The following is a 20495-nucleotide window of genomic DNA, read 5'->3' as shown; positions in this document are numbered from 1 at the left end:
ATGTCCTTCAATTGGGGAATGGCTGAACAAACTGTGGTATATGCGGGTGATGGAATACTATTGTGCTAAAAGGAATAATAAACTGGAGAAGTTCCAGGCGAACTGGAGAGACCTCCGGGAACTGATGCAGAGCGAAAGGAGCAGAGCCAGAAGAACTCTATACACAGAGACTGACATTCTGTGGTAAAATCGAATGTAATGGACCTCTGAACCAGCAGCAATGCAATGACCCAGGACAATTCTGAGGGATTTATGGTAAAGATGCTACCTACATTCAGAGGAGGGACTGCAGGAGAGGAAACATATAGGAAAAACAACTGCATGAACGCATGGGTCGGGGTGGACATGATTGAGGGTGTAGACTCGAAACTACCACACCAATGCAACTACCAACAATTTGGAAATTGGTCTTGATCAAGGACACATGACAAAACTAGTGGAAATGCGCATGGGTAGGGGGGGGTGGGGGGGGGGGGTTGAAGGGGAAAGGAGGAGCATGAATCATGTAACCATGTTAAAAATGAATATTAATAAATGTAAAAAAAAATTTTTTAAATTTAAAAAAAAAAAAAAAAAAAAAAAAAAAAGACTGCTACACTCCCCACACTGTGCTTTGTAAGCTCTCTGAGAGACAGGACTGCTGTCACTTTTGTCTTTTGTGTTTCCAGGATACAGCCCAGCCCAGCACACAACAGGGGCTTAATAAATGCTTGTTGGATTAGAATGACTTGGGAAAAGGATCCATGTGATGAAGAAAGAGCATTATCTGAAGGTGTTTCGATCAAGATTTCTCAGGCTACCTTTCCCTGTAGTTGAGGTGCGTTTGTTGCCTCCAGGAAGAAGGGATGGAAACCTGTTGACACAGTACCCGCTCTTGGTGTATGCTGTTGTGGAACCCTGGAAAAGGAAGTTAAAAACTTCAATGGATGAGTTTTCTTTCTTCTCACTCTCCCATCCTCCCCTAGCAGTCCTGCTAGCTAACTAGGAGCTCCCAGAAGTCAGAGAGACCAAAGCCCCCCTTTCCTGAAAGTGAACCCGTGGTAATCTCAGACTTGCCACTCACCTTGGAGGCCACGACCAGGGCTCTTTTCCCCACGGGACACACCACCACGATCCACTCCTGCCCCAGATCTGAAGGAACATCAATTAGCCACTCCGACAGCATCAACTAAAGGAGGCAAGGACAGCGAGTGTCAATGTCTGACATTCTGGGGGGCCCATGGCACCAAGAGCACACAGTCTGGAGTGGCCTGCAGTCACCCAGGGAGCATGAGGGCTCAGACCCCAAACTCCTCATTTCATACCCTGCCTTCTTCCCTGAGCCTTTCTTTCCCTTCAAAACTGGCAGGTCCTCTTTGGTTACAGAAAACTCTAATATGATGAATTGATGAGAACAAGGTCATGCCCACAGAGCCTCAGAGACCTGTTACCCCAACCACACCCCATGCAAGAATCCCCCTCTATAGCAGCCTGAACTACCCAACCTCCCTTTGAGGTCCAATAATGGAGAATTCTCACCCTCCTGGGACAGCCCATATCATTGTTGGATATAGCTCTAATTTTCAGGAAGGGTTTTCTTAAATTAAGCTAAAATCTGCCTTTCTAACTTTGCTCACAAAAAAAAAGGGTATTAATATATTGTTTTTATATCACCTTTATTTCTTTACATATCCTAACCCTACCTGAACTTGCTAATCATTTCTTATAACAAATTATTTTTTTAGAGAGGATAAAAAAACAGTCCACCAAAACAAATCAACACCTCAACTGAGTTTAACAAATATGTAATGTTCTACCTCACTACTTAAAAAAAAAAGGGGGTTCACCTTCTTCTCTCTTTTCCCAGGCTTAGTTGGGACATTATAATTACAGAGCCCTCGGAGTGGTTTTTTCAATTGTCCTTTCTACTGAAATGGTTGCAGGTATAGTTGTGTAATGCTCCCTTGGTTCTGCTTTCTGCCTTCTGAATCAGTCCCTGGAACTCTTCTCTTGCTAATCTGAAATCTTGTTTTTTACAATACCATCACCTTCATGTACTACTGTTGCTTTCCCATCAAGAGGCACCTATCTACTTTGTTTCTACTTCTTTGTTACCACAAAAAGTCCTGCTATGATTACTTTGGTGTTTATGTGACCTTTCCTTCTGTTTCAAATCATTTTTTAAAATATATATCTAATAAAGGAATCTTTGGGTCAAAAGGTATGATTATTTTAGCATAATTTTAGCAAAATTTAGCACAATTAGCATTTAGGCATAATTCCAAACCTTTCCAGAATGGCTGGCCAATTCACATTTACAATGTATTGGTGTTAATATCTTTCAACATCATCTCCAACACTAACTTATTCCATCTTTTGTCAGTGTTGTCAATTTACCAGAAGTGAAACCTCAGAATTGTTCTGATTTTAATTTCCTTTATTATTAATGATCTGGAACAATTTTTCCTATGTTTGTTTACAGTTTGCAATTCCTCTTTTAAGAATCATTTCTTCTTTTCCTTTGACCACTCACTGTATTCACTGGGGATTGTGTCTTGGTCCTGTAAAATTAAGTTAATTTCTGACTTTTAGATTATTATTAGGTATTCAACAGAAAGATTTCATCCCCACCCCAATAAAGGCCTCCTTTTTGTCCTGATTGCATTGATTTTGTGTGAATGCTTTCAATTTCATGACTGAAATGATCTAGCTTGTTTCACTCATCTACTTTTCGATATCTTAACTAGTAACCAAGAGTTTTGGTGATCAGTGCTTTATAATATATTCTGAATCATGGAGGAACAATTATCCCTTCACTTCTACCTCATTCTCCACTCCCATCTCCCACCTAGAGGAACCTGGTGGTGCCACAAAGAGCATTGGATCTAGAGGCAGAAAGCTCTGAGTTCAGATATAGCCACAGAACTTGTAAGCTGTGTGACTCTAAGCAAGTCACTTAACATGTCTTACATTAGTTTTCTCATCTGTAAAATGGGGATAATAATAACCTTTACTTCCCAGAGTTGCAGTGAAGGTCAAATGAAGTAATATTTATAAAGCACTTAGCACAGTGCCTAGCAGTAGAGTAGGTGCCTAATAAATGCTTGCTTCCTTCTTTGCCTCCTCCAGATTCTAGCCCTTTTCCTCAAACGAATTTTATAATTTTGTCTAATTTTTTCATAACAATTTATAGTCCCACTAACAATGAACAATACTATTCTTATTTTTGCCAATTTGATGGGTATAAAGTAGTGTATAAAGCAGTTTTCATCTGCATTTTCCTCATTAGACTGAGCTCCTTGAGGCTATGGACTGTCCTTTTTATATCCCCATAACTTAGCACAGTGCCTGACACACAGTAGGTACTTAATAAATGTTAATCCATTGACTGATAATTAGAAAATCTAAAAAAATATTCAGGTTGTTCTGAAAAATGTTTCCTTCTTTAAAAATCATGTTCATCTGCACATATTGTCAAGATTTGGTTGATCTTTTATTAATTTTAATTAACTCTTTATTCCCCCTTCTTTTTAAAAAGTTTGTTTACAAGGATTTCTGCTGACCATTTCTCTACTGAGAAGTGGTATTATGCTTATAGATCTGCAATGCTACCTTTTATAAGGTGTAAGTATTTGAGAATACTTACCACATTTTTTCCCAATGTTTAAAATTTTTTTTGCAACACGCTTAAATTGGTTTATTTCTGTATAATTAAATCTACCAATTTTGTCTCTAGAATTTCTCAAATTTGTTTAAAGAATTTTTCCTCCTCCCTACAAATGAGATCAATGTGTTGCTTTTTCTCTTCCAACTTAAAATATATGTAAAAATGTGTGCATATATTCAGATTCAGAAATCCAGCTGGAGTTTGTAACATCATAAAGTCTGAGATGTAGATCTAAATTCACTTTTTGCCCTACTGTTATCCAATTTTCCCAACAATTTTATTTTTATTTATTCTTTTAACTTTAAAATCTTTGGTTATCAAACAATCTTTTCTATAAACTATTTCTAGGTGCTCTATTTTGTTCCAACGATTTATCTTTGTATTTTTTGAAAGTACTGAATGCTGGGAGGGTAAATTTATCAACTTTTTCATGGCTCTTTATATCTTCTTTTATCTGTATTTCTTTTAAGAATTTGATTATATTTTGGTTCCTATGGGTACTTCCTTCTTATTAATAACCTCCTTGGGGTATCAGTCTATCCTTGGGGAATCTCTGGGTAAAAGGGTACATTTTAGTCACTTTTTAAATTCCAAACTGACTTCTAGAATGTTTCTATTGGTTCATAGCTCTACCAACAATGTACTAGTGTGCTCGATTTCCCATAATCCCTTCAACAGTGACTATTTCCACCTTTGGTCATCTTTGACAATTTGCAGAATATGAGGTGAAATCTCAAGATTGTCTTGATTTGCACACTTGAATACTAAGATTTTCCCTTTAACTGCTTCCCTTCTTATCCTAGCTGCAATAATTTTGTTTGTACAGTTTTGCTGTTTCGTGTAATCAAAGCTATCTATTATCTTTTGCAATTGCCTCTAGCCCTTGGTTTGATTAAGAAGACATTTCCTACCCACAACTATAATAGGAATGTAATCTGCTTCCCTTATAATCTATTTTATGGTATAATCTTTAATATGAAGGTCATATATCCATTTTAGAATATGTTGTGGTGTTAGTCTAAACCTAATTCCAGGTGTCCCAGAACTTTTTTTTTTTAATCAAATAGGGAGTTTTCATGAGAAATATGTTTTCTTGGCTTATTGAACACTAGGTTATTTAAATTTTTTTAAACCCTTACCCTCTGTCTAAGAATCAGTATCAAGTCTTGGTTCCAAGAGAAGAATGGTAATGTCTAGGTAACTGGGGTTAAGTGACTTGCCCAGGATTACACAGCTAGGAAGAGTCTGAGGCTAAATTTGAACCCAGGACCTCCCATCTCTAGGTCTGGCTCTATCTACTGGGTGACCTAGCTGTCCTTAAGTTATTGAGTTCTATTGTTTCTGATACACCCTTACCTAGTTATTCCATTGAGATGCTTTTCCATTTTTTTTAATCAAAACCAGATGGCTTTGATGCCAACCTTATAACAGAATTTGAGGTCTAGAAGTGCTATTCTTCCTCTATCTTTTTTGTTTATTTATTTTAGTTCTTCTAAGAGGCAGTAACAGAAAGAGATATGGCATTCAAAATACAAAATGCATGAAATCCTTGGAGAGCAATCAGCCAAGGCACACAAAATCTTTAAACAGAACTACTTACAAAACACCTCTTTATGGGTTGTGATTTTATTTTTAAAAATTAACTTATTTATTTAGAATATTTTTCTATGGTTGCATGATTCATGTTCTTTCCCTCCTCTCCTCCTTCCCGCCTCCTGGAGCCAACAAGCAATTCCATTGGGTTATACATATATCATTGTTCAAAACCTATTTCCATATTATTAATATTTACAATAGAGTGATCATTTAAAATCAACATCCCCAATGATATCCTCATTGAACCATGTGATCAATCATATGCAAAACACTTCTTAAAGAGACAAAACAAATCTCTTTCTATTACTGCCTCTTGGGTTTTGAAATTATATAGAATAATGCTGATTTTGAGGGTCTATTTTATAGCTTACAACTTTGCTGGAGCTATTCATTTTCTAGATTACTATCTTTGCTATATTTCATAAGTAAATGATCATGTCATCAGTGAATAGTTTTATTTCCTTTACTACCTACCTTTGTATTTTTTATTTCTTTCTTGTCTTACTATCAACAGCATTACTAGAAGTCTTAACAAATAATAGTAAACAGAGTAGCCAATTGTATTTATTACAAAAGGTTCTAGTGTATTCCTTTGCATATTATACCTGCTTTTGGTTTGGGGGGAGATACTTTTTGTGATGTTAAAAAAAAGTCCCTATATGTCCACACTTGTTTTTTTTTAATCCTTACCTTTCATCTTAGAATCAATAATGTGCATTGGTTCCAAGGCAGAAGAGTGGTAAGGGTTAGGCAATGAGGTTTAAGTGGCTTGCCTAACGACACACTGAGGCTAGATTTGAATCCAGGACCTCCCGTGGGCCTGGCTCTCAATTCACTGAGCCACCCAGTTTTTGTCTACACTTTGTAAAATTTTTGGCATTTATGAGTATTTTAGTTTCTTTATTTTGTTTTTAATATGATTATGTTAACTGTTTTCCTAATTCTGAATGATTCTTGCATCTTTAATTTAAATACAATTTGGTCAAAATGAATGATTTCAATTACTGTGATCTATTTGAAAGTATTTAATATTCATTAATGATACTGGTCTACATTTTTCTTTCTGTATATGCTCTTTCTTGGTTTATGTATAAAACCAGTTATTTGTCTCATAAAAGGAGTATGGTAAGGGATAGTGAGGTAGCACAGTGGAGAGAGTGCCAGGCCTGGAGTCAGGAGAACCTGGGTCCAAATATGGCTTCAGACACTTCCTAGCTATGTGGCTCTGGGCAAGTTATTAACCCCATTTGCCTAGATCAGTGGTTCCCAAACTTTTTTGGCCTACCTCCCCCTCTCCAGAAAAAATATTACTTAGCGCCCCCTGTCACATACTATCACTGCTCCCCTGGATCACTGCAGCACCCACCAGGGGACGATGGTGCCCACTTTGGGAATCACTGGCCTAGACCTTGCTGATGTTCTGTATTAGAATTTATAAGACAGAGGTGAGGGTTAAAAAAGAAAAGAAATATGGTAAGAATACTTCTCAATTTTTTTAGAATAATTTATGGAGTATTGGTACTGACAGTTCTTTAAAATTTTGATAGAAGCACTTTGGGTATAGCAAAGAACTGAAAACAAAGCAGATGCCCATCTATCAGGCAGGCTAAAGAAATTGTAGTACATCGATGTAATGGAATAGTACTGAGTTATAATTAAAGATTTATGTGAAATACTGAGAATCGTGAAAAGGTCTACATGTCCTGATACAGAATAAGTAAGCAGAGCCCACACAACAATATACATTATATCTACCAAAAAGGAAATGGATCACCAAGCAACAAAATGAATGTTGCATATACAGAGTGACAGTAATATTGTAGCAATAACCAACTGTGAAAGGCTTAACAACTCTGATCAATACAATGAGCTACAACAATTCAAAAGGGCATGATCATAATAAAAAAAAAATCCTATCTACCTCCTGAGAAAGAACTAATGAACTCTGAGTGCAGACTGAAGCACACTGCTTTCCACTTTCCTTATTTTTTCTTGCCACCCCACCCCAAACATGTTTAATGTGGAAATAGGTTTTGTCTGACTTCATAAATAAAAAGAATATCAGATTTCTTGCCTTATCAATGGTTGGGGAAGGGAGTGAAGGAAGAGAGAATTTGGAACTGAAAATGATTATTTTAAGTGGATATTGCAAAATTACAAAGTTAATCTGGGCCCAAAGAAGATAAGTAAAAAGACACTCTACTCTATTTCACTCCTTCTCAGAGGTGGGAGGTAGTACTCTGCATATTTTTTCAGGCTTTTTCTATCATTTCTAATTTTTTTTTTCAATATTTGTTATTCTGGGAGTTGGCTCTCTGAAAGGCTGAAGTGTGAGGGAAACTGGGAGAAATTTTGGTGATATAAAAAAACAAAAGCTATCAATAAACATTTATTTTTTTAAAAAGGATTTTTGTCACCCACTGGCTTTTCTAAACCCCTGGGTCTTAACTTTTTGTCTATGGGGTAAATAAAACAATCTTTCATGGGGTAAATAAAACAATCTTTCTTTCATATAATAGCAATCAAAGCAATTTTTAAAATCCTTACTTTTCATCTTAGAATCAATATAATGTATTGGTTCTAAGGCAGAAAAGCTATGAGGGCTAGGCAATGGGGGTTAAGTGACTTGTCCAGAATCACATTGCTAAGAAGAGTCTGAAGCCAGATTTGAACTAATCTACTAGGCTTGGTTCTGTACCCACTATGCAGACCTAGCTTCTCCCAGCCACCAAATATTTTAAAATAAAAATGTCTCCTTTCTAAATCTTTCCTTCTCTAAGCTGAACATCTCTAGTTCTTTCAAACAGTTGTTACAAGGTCCTCTAACCACCCTCCTCTAGACCTACTCAATCCTATGAATTTCTTTCCTAAAATATCCAAAGAGAACTAAATATTCCAGCTGTGATCTGATAGGGGAAGAGTACAGGGTTATCAGCACCTTCATTCTGGACACTGAATCTATAGAATGGTTCTGTAGTCAAAACTGGAAGCAGGGAGCAGCTGGGTAGCTCAGTGGATTGAGAGTCAGGCCTAGAGATGGGAGGTCCTAGGTTCAAATCTGACCTCAGACACTTCCCAGCTGTGTGACCCTGGGAAAGTCACTTGACCCCCATTGCCTACCCTTACCACTCTTCCACCTATAAGTCAATACACAGAAGTTAAGGGTTTAAAATAAAAAAACAAAAACAAAAACAAAAACTGAAAGCACTGTGATGTGCATATAATTATATTAAGAACTAATTATTAACTTCTAAAAATTGAACTATTAGTTAAATTAGCATTTAAGATTATTTGGAATGAGAGCCCAAAATTGTAAAAAGAGGCTCTCCTCACAGGATCATATTCCCAAACGTCAAATACGTGTTCCAAGACTCAAGGTTCACAAAAGCATGCTCCGGCTGGGAGAGCCATTGTTATATTCCTATGAAAGGACTTAAATGAGCTCAATAGGTAGACTCCTGGGGAGCTGCCATCTCTCCTCTACTCCACAGGGAAAGGAGTAAGATGCTAACCTGGGACCTCATTGAAGAAAGGTTGCCAACCCATCAACTGGAGAATGGCTGAACAAATGATGGTATATGAATGTAATGGAATGCTACTGTCCTGTAAGAAATGAAAAAAAGAAAAAGGAGGTTTCAGAGAAGGCTGGGAAGACTGATAGAAAGTGAAGTGAACAGAACCACATGACTATGCTATAACAACACTGTAAAAATTAACAATTTGGAAAGAATTCAGAACTCTGATCAATGGCTGCCCATGATTCTAGAAGACTGAGAAAGAATGTGATCCAGCATCCTCATGAGAGGTGAGGAACTAAAGATGCAAAGGGGGACCCTTGGGGCGGGGGGGTGGGGTGGGGGGGCAGAGAGCTTAGCCAAAGTGGGAATGATTTCATTTGACTAGGCACATTTGTAACAAGTATTCTGTATTTCTTTTTTTTTTTTTTTTCCCCTTTTTTTCCCCCATGGAGGGGATGGGTAAGGAAGGAAGGAACGGGAAGGGAAGGCACTTACTATGTGCCAGACACTGTGCTAAGAACTTTATAATTATCTCATTTGACCCTCAAAATAATCCTAGGAGGTAGGTACTACTACTATCCTCTTTTTATCGTTAAGTGAACTTTTTATTTTTAAATTTTATTTTTATTATCATGCAAAACCCACTTCCATATTGGTCATTGTTATAAGAGCACATTCATAACAAACCAAATCCCCAAAATAAAACCATAAGTAAGTTGATATGAAAGACAGTATGCTTTGATCCACATTCATCCAACTCCAAGAGTTCTTTCTCTGAAAATGGATAGCATTCTCAGGCAACTTTAACAATAAGAAGTTAAGTGACCTGCCCAGGGTCATACAGCTCGAAATTTCTGAGGCCAGAGTGGAACTTGAGTCTTCTAGGCTCTGTTCAACATACCACCAATTACCTCCAAATAAATGTTTGGTAAATGGTAGGCTGGGGAAAGGCGGGGAAGGTCACCAACCCTGCGGAAATTTTTCTAAGTTGAGCTAGCTCAAAGCCAATTAGTTGGTCAACTAATATCACTTTAAATGACAAGCAAGCAGGTCAGGATCATCTGAGTCAGCTGCTTGGGGGCTTTCTCTGCCTGGAATGAGCCTTCAGTCAATAATGATTCTGGATAAAAAACATTATACACAGTAACAGTAACATTGTAGCATGATCAACTGTGATAGACTTAGCTATTATTGCCATACAAATGATCCAGGACAATTCTGAGGGACTTGGGACAAAGAACGCTAATCACCTCCAGAGAAAGAACTATTGGAATAGAAATGCAGATCAAAGCATTCGATGTTTCACTTGTTTATTTGGGCATATGTTTTGGGCTTTTGGTTTTATAAGATTATTTGTTTACAAAAACGAACAATATGGAAATATGTTTTGTGAGATAATACATGTATAACCCAGAAAAAATAAAATAATGATATTGGATAGGAGTTACTAGATTTTTCCAACCATCAACTCCCCTAAAATCAAAACTCTGAATTCCTCCCTTGTACCCTAGACAAGTGGTTTCCTTCCTTTGCTCTTTCACTGTTTAGGTCAACCAATTTCTCCTGGGCTGCCTGTTCTTCCAGCTCTAGGCATGTCAGCCTTTCTACTTCCTACTCAGCTCTTTTCTCAAAACCAGGAGTCCCTTTCTTGGTTGGCTGAATTAATTTCTTCCCACTTTGATTTTCTGAATCCCATACCCCAGATGGCACCCCAAGAGAATGGGTTTTGAGGTGCCCTTTGGAATGCCAGTGTCCAAAAAGGAGACTTCAGTTTGGTTCTTCTCAGCACCTGTCAGTCTATGCTTTTGTTATGATCATTTTCTAACTTGCTTTTCTGAAGGGCTAAAGCTCTTTCTTTGAAAGGTGAGGATGGGGCAGCTAGGTGGGGCTCAGGGGATAGAGAATCAGGCCTTGAGTCAGGAGGTTCTGGGAACAAATCTGATCTCAGACACTTGTAGCTGTGTGACCCTGGGCAAGTCACTCCAATTGTCTAGCCCTTTACACTCTTCTGCCTTGGAATTAATAATTAGTATCAATTCTAAGACAGAAGGTAAGAGGATGGAAAGAAGATGAGTTGGGGTAGCTAGGTGGCACAATAAATAGAGCACCAGACCTGGAGGCAGAAAGACCTAGGTTCAAATCTGTCCTCAGATACTTCCTAACTAGTTGATCCTGGGCAAGGCACTTAACCCCAATTGCCTAGCCCTTACCCTCTGTCTTATGAGCCATTACTGAGACAGAAAGGGTTTAAAAAGAAAAAAGTAAAGGTGAAGAGAGTAGAGATAATGAAAGGATTTGCTTGTTATACTCTGCCATGGATGTAGTCAGGACAAAGCTTAAGCTGGGATTTGAGCCCTTCTCTAGGATCAATCTAGTCCAGTGATGGGCAACCTTTTGAGCCTGGTGTGTCAAAATTCGCCAAAAAAATGAGCATAACTCGGGTGGTGTATCACTTCGAGAAAAAAACCATAATTTCGTGATATTTATAGTTTAAAGAACTAAAATGTATAATTGTAATATATAACTATTTAATAAACCAAAATAGGTAAATTAATATAGGTAGAATCATCTGTAGTGCACAGTGTCTACACTACATTACAGCAAATGTTTCATCCTCAGCACGCGGCCCCATACTTCTCTGTATGAGGCTGCATGGGATTGTGTGTCATCGAAAATGGCCACATATGTCAGTGCTGACACGCATGTCATAGGTTTGCCATCACCAATCTAGTCACTAATTCACACTGTACTAAAATATGAATCTTTTCAGAGAGGGGGAGAGACTATGTAATGGATTTTAGGCAAGTCACTTCGATGGCTCTGGATCTGAGTTTCTAACAATGTAAAATGAAAAAGTTGACCAGAACAAGCTCTCAAGTCCCTTATAACAAATGAAATTTTACCCTGTCCCACAAATGCAGTAAAAATTAGTTAGCTTCTTAGACGGTTTGCCCTCAAGTTGGTATTGTTACATATAGCACGATGCCTTCCTTTCCTGGCTACATCCTACACTTCTGAAGAGTCAACCTCAATGCCAGCTTCTAAGGGACACCATCACCTGTACTTATTTCTTGGAACTGTGTGCAACTCCAGGTCTGTCTTTTCTATCCTCTGAGCCTAATTATTAAAATAAAGATTACAATATAGAAAACCCCAGAGAGTCAACCAAAAATAATACAAACAATTAAGAACTTTAGCAAAGTTGCGGGATACCAAATAAGCCCACATAAATCATCAGTAGTTCTATTTACCACCAACAAAGTTCAACAGAAAGAGATAAAAAAGGAAATTCTATTTAAAATAAGTGTAGACAATATAAAATGCTATGGGTATACTTACCAAAACAAACCCAGCAACTAAACGAGCACAATCACAAAATATTTTTCATGAAAATCAAGTCAGACCTAAACAACTGGAAAATTATTAATTGCTCATGGATAGGCCAAGCCAATATAATAAAAATGACAATCCTACCTAAATTAGTTTACCTACTCAGTGCAATATCAAATTACTCAAAAATTATCTCCTAGGGGGGCAGCTGGGTAGCTCAGTGGATTGAGAGTCAGGCCTAGAGACAGGAGGTCCTAGGTTCAAATCCGGCCTCAGACACTTACCAGCTATGTGACCCTGGGCAAGTCACTTGACCCCCATTGCCCACCCTTACCACTCTTCCACCTATGAGCCAATATACAGAAGTTAAGGGCTAAATAAACAAACAAATAAATAAAAAAAATTATCTCCTAGAACTAGAAAAAATAATAACAAAATTCCCCTAGAAGAATAAAAGGCCAAGACTATAGCAAAGGATGAAAAGAAAAAATGAAGGAAGGAGGCCTAGCTGTACCAGATCTCAAACTATACTATAAAGTAGTAATAATCAAAACAATCTGGGACTGGCTAAGAAATAGAGTAGTGGATCAATGAAATAGGTTAGGAAATCAAAACACTGCAGTTAATGACCATAGTAACTTAGTATTTGAAAAACTCAAAGATCCAAACTATTGGGATAAGAACTCACTATTTGACAAAACTGCTGGGAAAACTGTGGCAGAAAGCTAGACTAACATTTCACACAATACCCCAAGCCAATAAAGCCAAAATGGATACTTGATCTAAAAATAAAGGGGGATGGGGGCAGCTGGGTAGCTCAGCGGATTGAGAGCCAGGCCTAGAGACGGGAGGTCTTAGGTTCAAATCTGGCCTTAGACACTTCCCAGCTGTGTGACCCTGGTCAAGTCACTTGACCCCCATTGCCTACCCTTACCACTCTTCTGCCTTGGAGCCAATACACAGTATTGACTCCAAGACGGAAAGTGGTAAGAGTTTAAAAAAAAAAATAAAAAATAAAATAAAAAAAAAAAATAAAGGGGGATGCCATAAACAAATTAAAGGAACATGGAAAAGTTTACCTGTCAGACTTATTGGATAATGGAAGAATTTGTGATTAAACAAGACACAGAGAACATTATGAAAAATGAAATGGATAATTTTGATAACATCAAAATGAAGATCACAACATGTGTAAGTATGTTTACAATCCATGTTGAAAAAAAAAAAGTTCTCTACAGTGGTATCATTCTATCATTCTTATTTTCTTGGACTTCAGAGACCCCAGCAGATGACTTGCCTGGTTAGCATATCGCCTTGGCAGCTTCTTGCCAGTGTCAATGTCCATCCCTTCTTCTTCCTTATCTTCCTCATTATCCATCCCCGTCCAGTCATCCTCAGCCAGTCTCCTAGCATGGTTCACGTAGTCTAGTCGCTTGCTTTAAAAAAAGAAAAAAGAGGCACAAGGCTCTTAAAAGTAAGTAATCTCATGCTGATAATAAGAGGCTCTAAATGCTGGTGTAGCACACGTAGAGGATCTTCTAGCAGCAAGATAGGGGGTGACATGGGGCTTCAGCCACAAAGCAGTGTTAGTGATCATTTTCTTAGGAACTTTAAAAAAAAGCCCACCCTTCTATCTTAGTTTTAATTCTAAGACAGAAGAGTGGTAAGGGCTGGACAACTGGAGTTAAGTGACTTTGCCCAGGGTCACAGAGCTAGGAAGTTTCTGAGGCCAGATTTGAATTCATGTGCTCCTGACTCCAGACCTGGCTCTCTGTGCCATCTCACTGCCCCCACAAAATTATTTCAAATACGTATGTCCACAAAAAGAGCCCAAATCTTTGTCATTTAAAAAAAACTTTCGTGTTCCAATATGAATTGATATATATACTTTTAAATCTTTGACATGGATTTTTTAAATCTTGATGTAATATGTTAAGAGGCAGAACTGGAACTCAGGCTCTTCTCACTCCAATGCTTGTCTCCCTCTCCATCGTGTGAGTATACCAGCCTGCTTTTGCCAAGCCCCACTGGTGGATATCTGTATCACTTCCAGATTTTCACTATCAGTTATACAGCTGGTTCTTCAAATGCCTTTGTAAGTGACTTTTATTTGAAATACTGAAGAGTTCACTCAAGTATCATCTCAACCTACTGAAAAATCCCAAGCCAGCCAACAACTGCTAAGACACTACATGCTCTCTCCCCCTCCTTCCTTCCTTCCTTCCCTCTTAACTGTATATAATAATAGACTTTTATTCCAAGAAAAAGAGTCACCTAGAAGTGGAATACAAATCCACAACAGAAACAGGACTTACAAACATAATCCTTAACCTGGAGACTACCCCTGTATGTCGTCATAGTGCTGCCCAACCTCTAGGACACCCACCATGCTGCTGTTAACCTCTTCTTCTAAGTTCGAGTTCAGGGCCATTTATTAGTGGGGATACCAGCAGTGCCCTTAGCATCAAATCAGAGCCCCTTACCCCAGAAGCAGCCCATTGTCAGACAATCTAATTCTGTGTCTTATCTCTCCACTTGCTTTGCTCATCCTGGCATTTTGGATAAGGCATATATTAGACATTTCCCTGGGTTCACTTTGGAATTATTTTCTTTGAATTCCCCTGTGCTTAGAGGAAACATTCAAGTGGAAGGAGACTAGGAAATCTGCACCAACACCAGGCTTCACTCAGCAATAGAATTCACATGTCAGCCCTCACTAAGGGGAGAGAACCCCAGGGGGAACAGTGACTAAGTTTTAATGATCTAATCAAGCTCTATACCTCTTCCTCAGAAATAAAGCAGAATCTAAGCAAATAATCACTACAGTGGGGCTTTTCAACCAGATGGCTTTGGCCAATGGAAAGACTGGGACAGCACCAACTTCATCTTTTCCTAAGCCGTGGCCTAAAAAGCCTCCCATCACTGCCAGACAGGAAGAAAAGGGGATCTCTGGCCGAGAGGACAAGGCTAACAAGTATGACCAGGGAGCTTTGCAACCAGCCCTCTTAAAATGCAGAAGAGATGAGAGATCCACATACGACTTTTGAAGCTCCAGGAGTTTACGTCGCCTTTCCCCCTGTTCCAACGAACTGTACTTGGACTTGTACTGTGACAGACGAGGGTGAGGGGCTGTGGGGCTGTTCAGGTCTTGGGAGACTGAAAAGCTGCTCGCCAGGGCTTGACTCAGTTCCTCCATGTTTCCTGTAATAGTAATAAACAAAGGGCGACCATTAACAAGGGCAGGCCCCAAGAGAAGATTCCTTGAGGGGGGTGGAGCCTGGAGAGAGATGGTTTGGCTGAGACAAGGGGGAAGATCACTTGGAAGTGGGGTGGGAAAAATGAAGAGAGCTTATTTGGGGAATGGAGAACTGGAGGGCTCACAGTGGAAGGATGTGGCCCAGCCAGACTGTGACCACCTCCAATCCCAGGGCAAAGACAGGAGAGCTAGGATGGCAGGAAGGAGGTGACAACTTAATAGAAAAAGGAATGAAAGCACCAGGATCCGAGTGGTAAATACTTGACACTCAACAAGATGGTAGAGACACTCAAAGAGTCAGAGGACCAACAATCTCTCTCCAAGGTCACAGGTGGAACACAGCCTCAGAGATGTCAACCCAGCTCTTCCTTATGTCCTCCCATCTCCAGAGTACCACTGAGCACTCAGGCCATAGCCAGCCTCCTCCTCCAGGCACATCTCGCAGGTATGATCTTTTCTGCTGTTTCCCAATAGCTATCACTAGAGATACAACACAGGCTGCTCATACCCACAGGGGCTGACATTTATGTTGTTATCATTCAGAGGCTTATAGTTGTCTAACTCTTCAAGACTCTAGTTCAGAGTTTCTTGGCAAAGATAATGGGGTGATCTGCCATTTCCTTCTCCAGCTCATTTTATAAAGAAACTGAGGCAAAAAAAAGTTGTTATTTGTCCGGGATCACACAGCTAATAAGTGTCTAAGACCAGATTTGAACTTGGGTCTTGACTCTAGGCCCAACAATCTATCCACTGAGTCACCTAGCTGCCAATATTTATATAGTCATCTAAAGTGTGCAAAGTGTATCAAGGACATTATCTGATTTAAGCTTGGTTTAAAACTCAATAAGAGGGGCAGCTGGGTAGCTCAGTGGATTGAGAGCCAGGCCTAGAGACAGGAGGTCCTAGGTTCAAATCTGGCCTCAGCCACTTCCCAGCTGTGTGACCCTGGGCAAGTCACTTGACCCCCATTGCCCACCCTTACCACTCTTCCACCTATGAGACAATACACTGAAGTACAAGGGTTAAAAAAAAAACAACTCAATAAGACAGGTATTATCATCTCCATTTTACAGATGAGGGCACTGAGAGGTAGCTAACTTTCTAGGTCATAGTGTTTGTAAGTGTCAAGGGCAGTACTCTAATTCAGGCCATCCTAACTCTACTATCCATTATTCCAATTACCTCCACTCCATATATACCACATACCTCATGATACTCCTTTGAAAAATCCATGATTTCATTCTTTGGCTATAGTCTAGCCTCCAAAGTTATAGCTGTGTACATATGGCTCACAGTTCAGAATCAAACATACATTTCTGGACATAGCCAAAGAGGGAATCTTTTTTGCATGATTACTAAATCTGTCAGAGGCAGCAAGGTGATACAGAAAACAGAGAGTATTAGGCCTAGAGTCAGAAGACTTGAATTCAAATCTGGCCTTTGACACTTACTAGCTGTGGCCCTGGGTAAGTCATTTAATCTGTTTGCCTTGGTTTCTTCATCTGTAAAAATTGGCTGATAATAGCACCTACCTATTAGGATTGCTGTAAGGATCAAATGTTTGTAAAGCACTTTGTAAACCTTAAAAGTGTACAAATGCTGGCCATTATTTGACATAGGAGTTGTGGTGTTTTGTTTTGTTTTGTTTTCCAAATGGGAGGAGAAAAATGCTTATTAATTGGAAAAAAAGTGACTTGATACAGGAAAATTCATTTTCAACAACTATATATCACCATTAGAAAACTACTAGAATTAAAAAAATGAGCTTTAATTTTTTTAAGAAGAAGCTTAGGATCATTAACAGCACTTTATAAGCCGAAGGGCAAAATCACCTATTCTTTTCTGTGGATTTTCCTTCCAACTACTGTACATCAGATTAAATCAAATCAATCAATAACTATTTAATTACTTATTTTAAACCCTTACTTTCAATCTTAAAATCAAAACTATGTATTAGTTTTAAAGCAGAAGAGCAGTAAGGCCTCGGCAATGGTGGTTAAGTGATTTGCCCAGGGTCTCACAACTAAGAAGTGTCTGAAACCATATTTGAACCCAGGTCTTTCCAACTCCAGGCCTGGCTTTCTATCCGCTGATCCATTAGTGACTCACCGAGCTGTCCTATAACAATGATTTATATTAGCAGCTACCATGTGCTAGGAACTTTGCTAAGTGATGGAGACACACTAGCAAGAGGAACATAGGTAACACAAATGAGACAATCCTCACTTGAAATGAGTTTATATTCTAATGGTAAAGAACATGTAATAGCAGCTAACATTTCTATAGTGCCTGCTGTGTGCCAAGCACTGCTAGATGCTCTATCCATGGTGCTACTGCATTATCTCTTAAACATATGTTCTACTTGGGACATACAGCCCCAAAGTAAAGTTAATAAAAATAGAGTAAATGCAAAGTTGGGGATAGAAGACATCACCAATTAGAGGTCTCAGGGAAGGTTTTATGCAGTGGTGTCTTAAAGGAAGAGATAAAGGATAGAGGAGTCCATTTCAGGCATGGAGGATAACCAGTTCAAAAGGCCAAGAGGTGGGAAAGGGAGTTTCATTAGTGAAGAAGGCTTGTTTCACTGGATCACAGAGAATGGAATGGGGAGGACCATTCAATAAGGCTAAGAAGATAATCTGGGGTGAGACTAGCCAAGGTTTTAAGAGCTAACTAGAAGAATTTCTCTTTTGAGAAGGACTAGGAAGGCACTGGAGTGACAGATAGTCAAATGGTTAGACTCAAGGCAGACAGGCTAATTAAAAGGATGTTAAAGGCCTGAACTAAAATGGTAGCTATGTGAGAGGGATCAGATGTGAGGCATGTTCTGAAGGCAGAAACTGTCCAGGCATGGCAGTCGTAGAATGAGTCCAAAATCCAAGATGATGCCAAGAATATGAACCTGGAACCCAGAGAAAAGGGGAGTTTGGAGGCAAATTTTTTCCTTTTTTCAATAATAGTAAATAACTGAAATTGTCAAGGAGAGAATTATCTCAATGGTAAGCCATCTCTCATTTTAAAATTCTTTCCCCTAATTTGGTATTGACTTTTTCCTCTGTCCTAAGAACGTAGTGGGGGCAACTAGATATTGCAGTGGATAGAGTGCTGGGCCTGGAAACATCTAGGCTAATCTTCCTGAGTTCAGATCTGGCCTCTGACACTTACTACATCAACCCTGTTTTCTCAGCTGTAAAAATGAGCTGGTGAAGAAAACGGCAAACTGCTCGGGTACCTTTGCCAAGAAAACTCCAAATGGGATCACAGAGTCAGACATGACTTAAAATGCTTGAAGAAAAGGTGATGGGATAAGTGTCCCAAAAGAGACTGTACTTTGTATTGGAGTTACTAAGTATTCAAAACTGTGGTGGTTTGCTTAGGAAAATTTCATTTCTTCCAAGAATTTGTTAAAGATCTTGTGCCATAAGCTATAGGTCTGTCTCTGATGGCTGTTTTATAAGTAGATGTCCCAAGTATCCCATGAGACAATGTTTTTAATTTTACCTCTCTGTGTTCAGCTGGGTCAGTCCCCCCAAAACTGAAATCACCTATGGCCAGGAACTTAATGTAAAGCTTTCCTATGCAATAGGACCCAAACTTCAAGAATCCAGGGTCAAAACTCCAGGACATAATAAGGGCCATGTTATTATGATGTTATTGTATTATCCCAATTTTACAATCAGAGGGTTTTTCCAGTCACATAGTTTGCTAGGAAGTGTCATATCTAGAATTCCAATCCAAGTCTAAAAGTTTCCCAGGTTTAGACAGCTGATCCAGAAGAGCCCTTCCAACTCCAAAATAAATTTTAGGATGAGAAAAATAAAGGCTTAGAGAAGGAAATGTTGGTGGATTGTGTAGCAGAGAACCCAAACACTGGGCCTTGAAACTGAGTGCTCTTACTACCTTAACTTCTCAACTTCTAGAGAGGGCAGATAGAAGAGGGGGCAGGATCAGAAGCCTGGGGACAGAGAGGGATCAAGGGAAAGATAGGTGAGGAGAGTCACAAAGAAAGAAAATAATAGGATGGGGATGATCACATCCATCACAAGGTCAGAAGGAAGGGTCTCGGATGAGCGTCCCAGACGGAAGAGAATGAGGAGGGGTCTCTGGGGAGGGATTGTGGGGCCACTAAGAGAGGTCCAAGGAGGGGTCTCTGAGGAAGGGGTCTCAGAGATGAAGATCACTGAGGGAAAATCACCGGGAGGGTCTTCGGGGAGGGATAGGAGGGGATCACGGGAAGAGATCTCCGGGGAGTGGGGGGGAGGAGAGATCCCAGCGGGGGTCCCGGCGCGCAGACGTACGTGGCGGCGGCCAGGCTGGGCCGGGCTGGGCCGGGGCGCGCTCCGGGATAGGGGCCCAAACACCAGGGCGCCCAGGTCGAGGCTCGCGCGCAGCCGCTTCCGTCGCAGTGATCTGGCCCCGCAGGGAGGAAGGGAAGGAGCCCAAGCAGCCGCGTGCCCGCGGAGCCCCGCCCCCGCCTCGCCGCCATAGCTGCGCGGTCAGGAAGAGCAGCCGCACGACCGCCACCCACTACCCCGGCCCGGCAAGCTCTCACCTGCGCATGCGCCCCGGTCGGCGGGCGTGCCTCCTCAACTGTCTTCCGGCGCCTCCAACGGTCGGCTTCTCGCGGAGACGCCAAGCTTAGACGAGAAAATACCGAGGCCTTGGGCCGGAAGTGCTCTTGTAGGCGGAGCCAGAGGAGGGCGGGCTTAACGCCCAGAGGTGGGGACTCCAGCCCGATGCTACCCTTTCGGGCGCTGCACTCTCGGAGCGCCTTCTCTTCCCGGGTGTGATGATCCTGAGAATACCTCGTTCTCACAGGAACATCCGAGCGTTCCTCGGAAATGGTAGGAGCGGTTAGAGTCCAACGCAGCAGGAGACGCAGAGCCCTGGAATCAGGGAGATCCGAATTCAAATTGGGTTTCAGACACTTACTTGCTGGGTGAACCTAGGCAACTCCTACTCTCTGCCTACCTCCATTTCCTCATCTGTAAAATGGGCACAATCAAGCACCTACCCTCCAAGGTGGCTGTTAGGATCAAATGAGAGAATCCCTGGCATCCAGGGGACCCAGTGGATAAAGAGCTTTGCCTGGAGGTCTGACGTCCTGGCTTCAAATCTAGCCTCAGACCCTTGTAGCTGTGTGATCTTG

At 40.3% G+C, this 20495-nt stretch overlaps 1 protein-coding gene across 1 annotated transcript in view; it reads right to left on the bottom strand.

Annotated features, from left to right (window-relative positions):
* Positions 1-19773, bottom strand: part of SNUPN (snurportin 1) — a 37135-nt gene extending 17362 nt beyond the window's left edge. The window contains exons 1-5 of the mRNA XM_044662827.1: positions 19645-19773; positions 15129-15291; positions 13388-13526; positions 1064-1168; positions 801-897 (exon numbers count right to left, since the gene is read on the bottom strand). Of these exons, the coding sequence (XP_044518762.1) occupies positions 801-897; positions 1064-1168; positions 13388-13526; positions 15129-15286 (499 nt within the window). The 5' untranslated portion in view covers positions 15287-15291; positions 19645-19773. The remainder of the gene's footprint in view (positions 1-800; positions 898-1063; positions 1169-13387; positions 13527-15128; positions 15292-19644) is intronic.
* Positions 19774-20495: the final 722 nt, after the last annotated feature.

Source organism: Gracilinanus agilis, chromosome 2 (genome assembly GCF_016433145.1).
Source record: "Gracilinanus agilis isolate LMUSP501 chromosome 2, AgileGrace, whole genome shotgun sequence".
Taxonomy (NCBI): domain Eukaryota; kingdom Metazoa; phylum Chordata; class Mammalia; order Didelphimorphia; family Didelphidae; genus Gracilinanus; species Gracilinanus agilis.
This window is presented reverse-complemented; position numbering and strand designations above follow the sequence as displayed.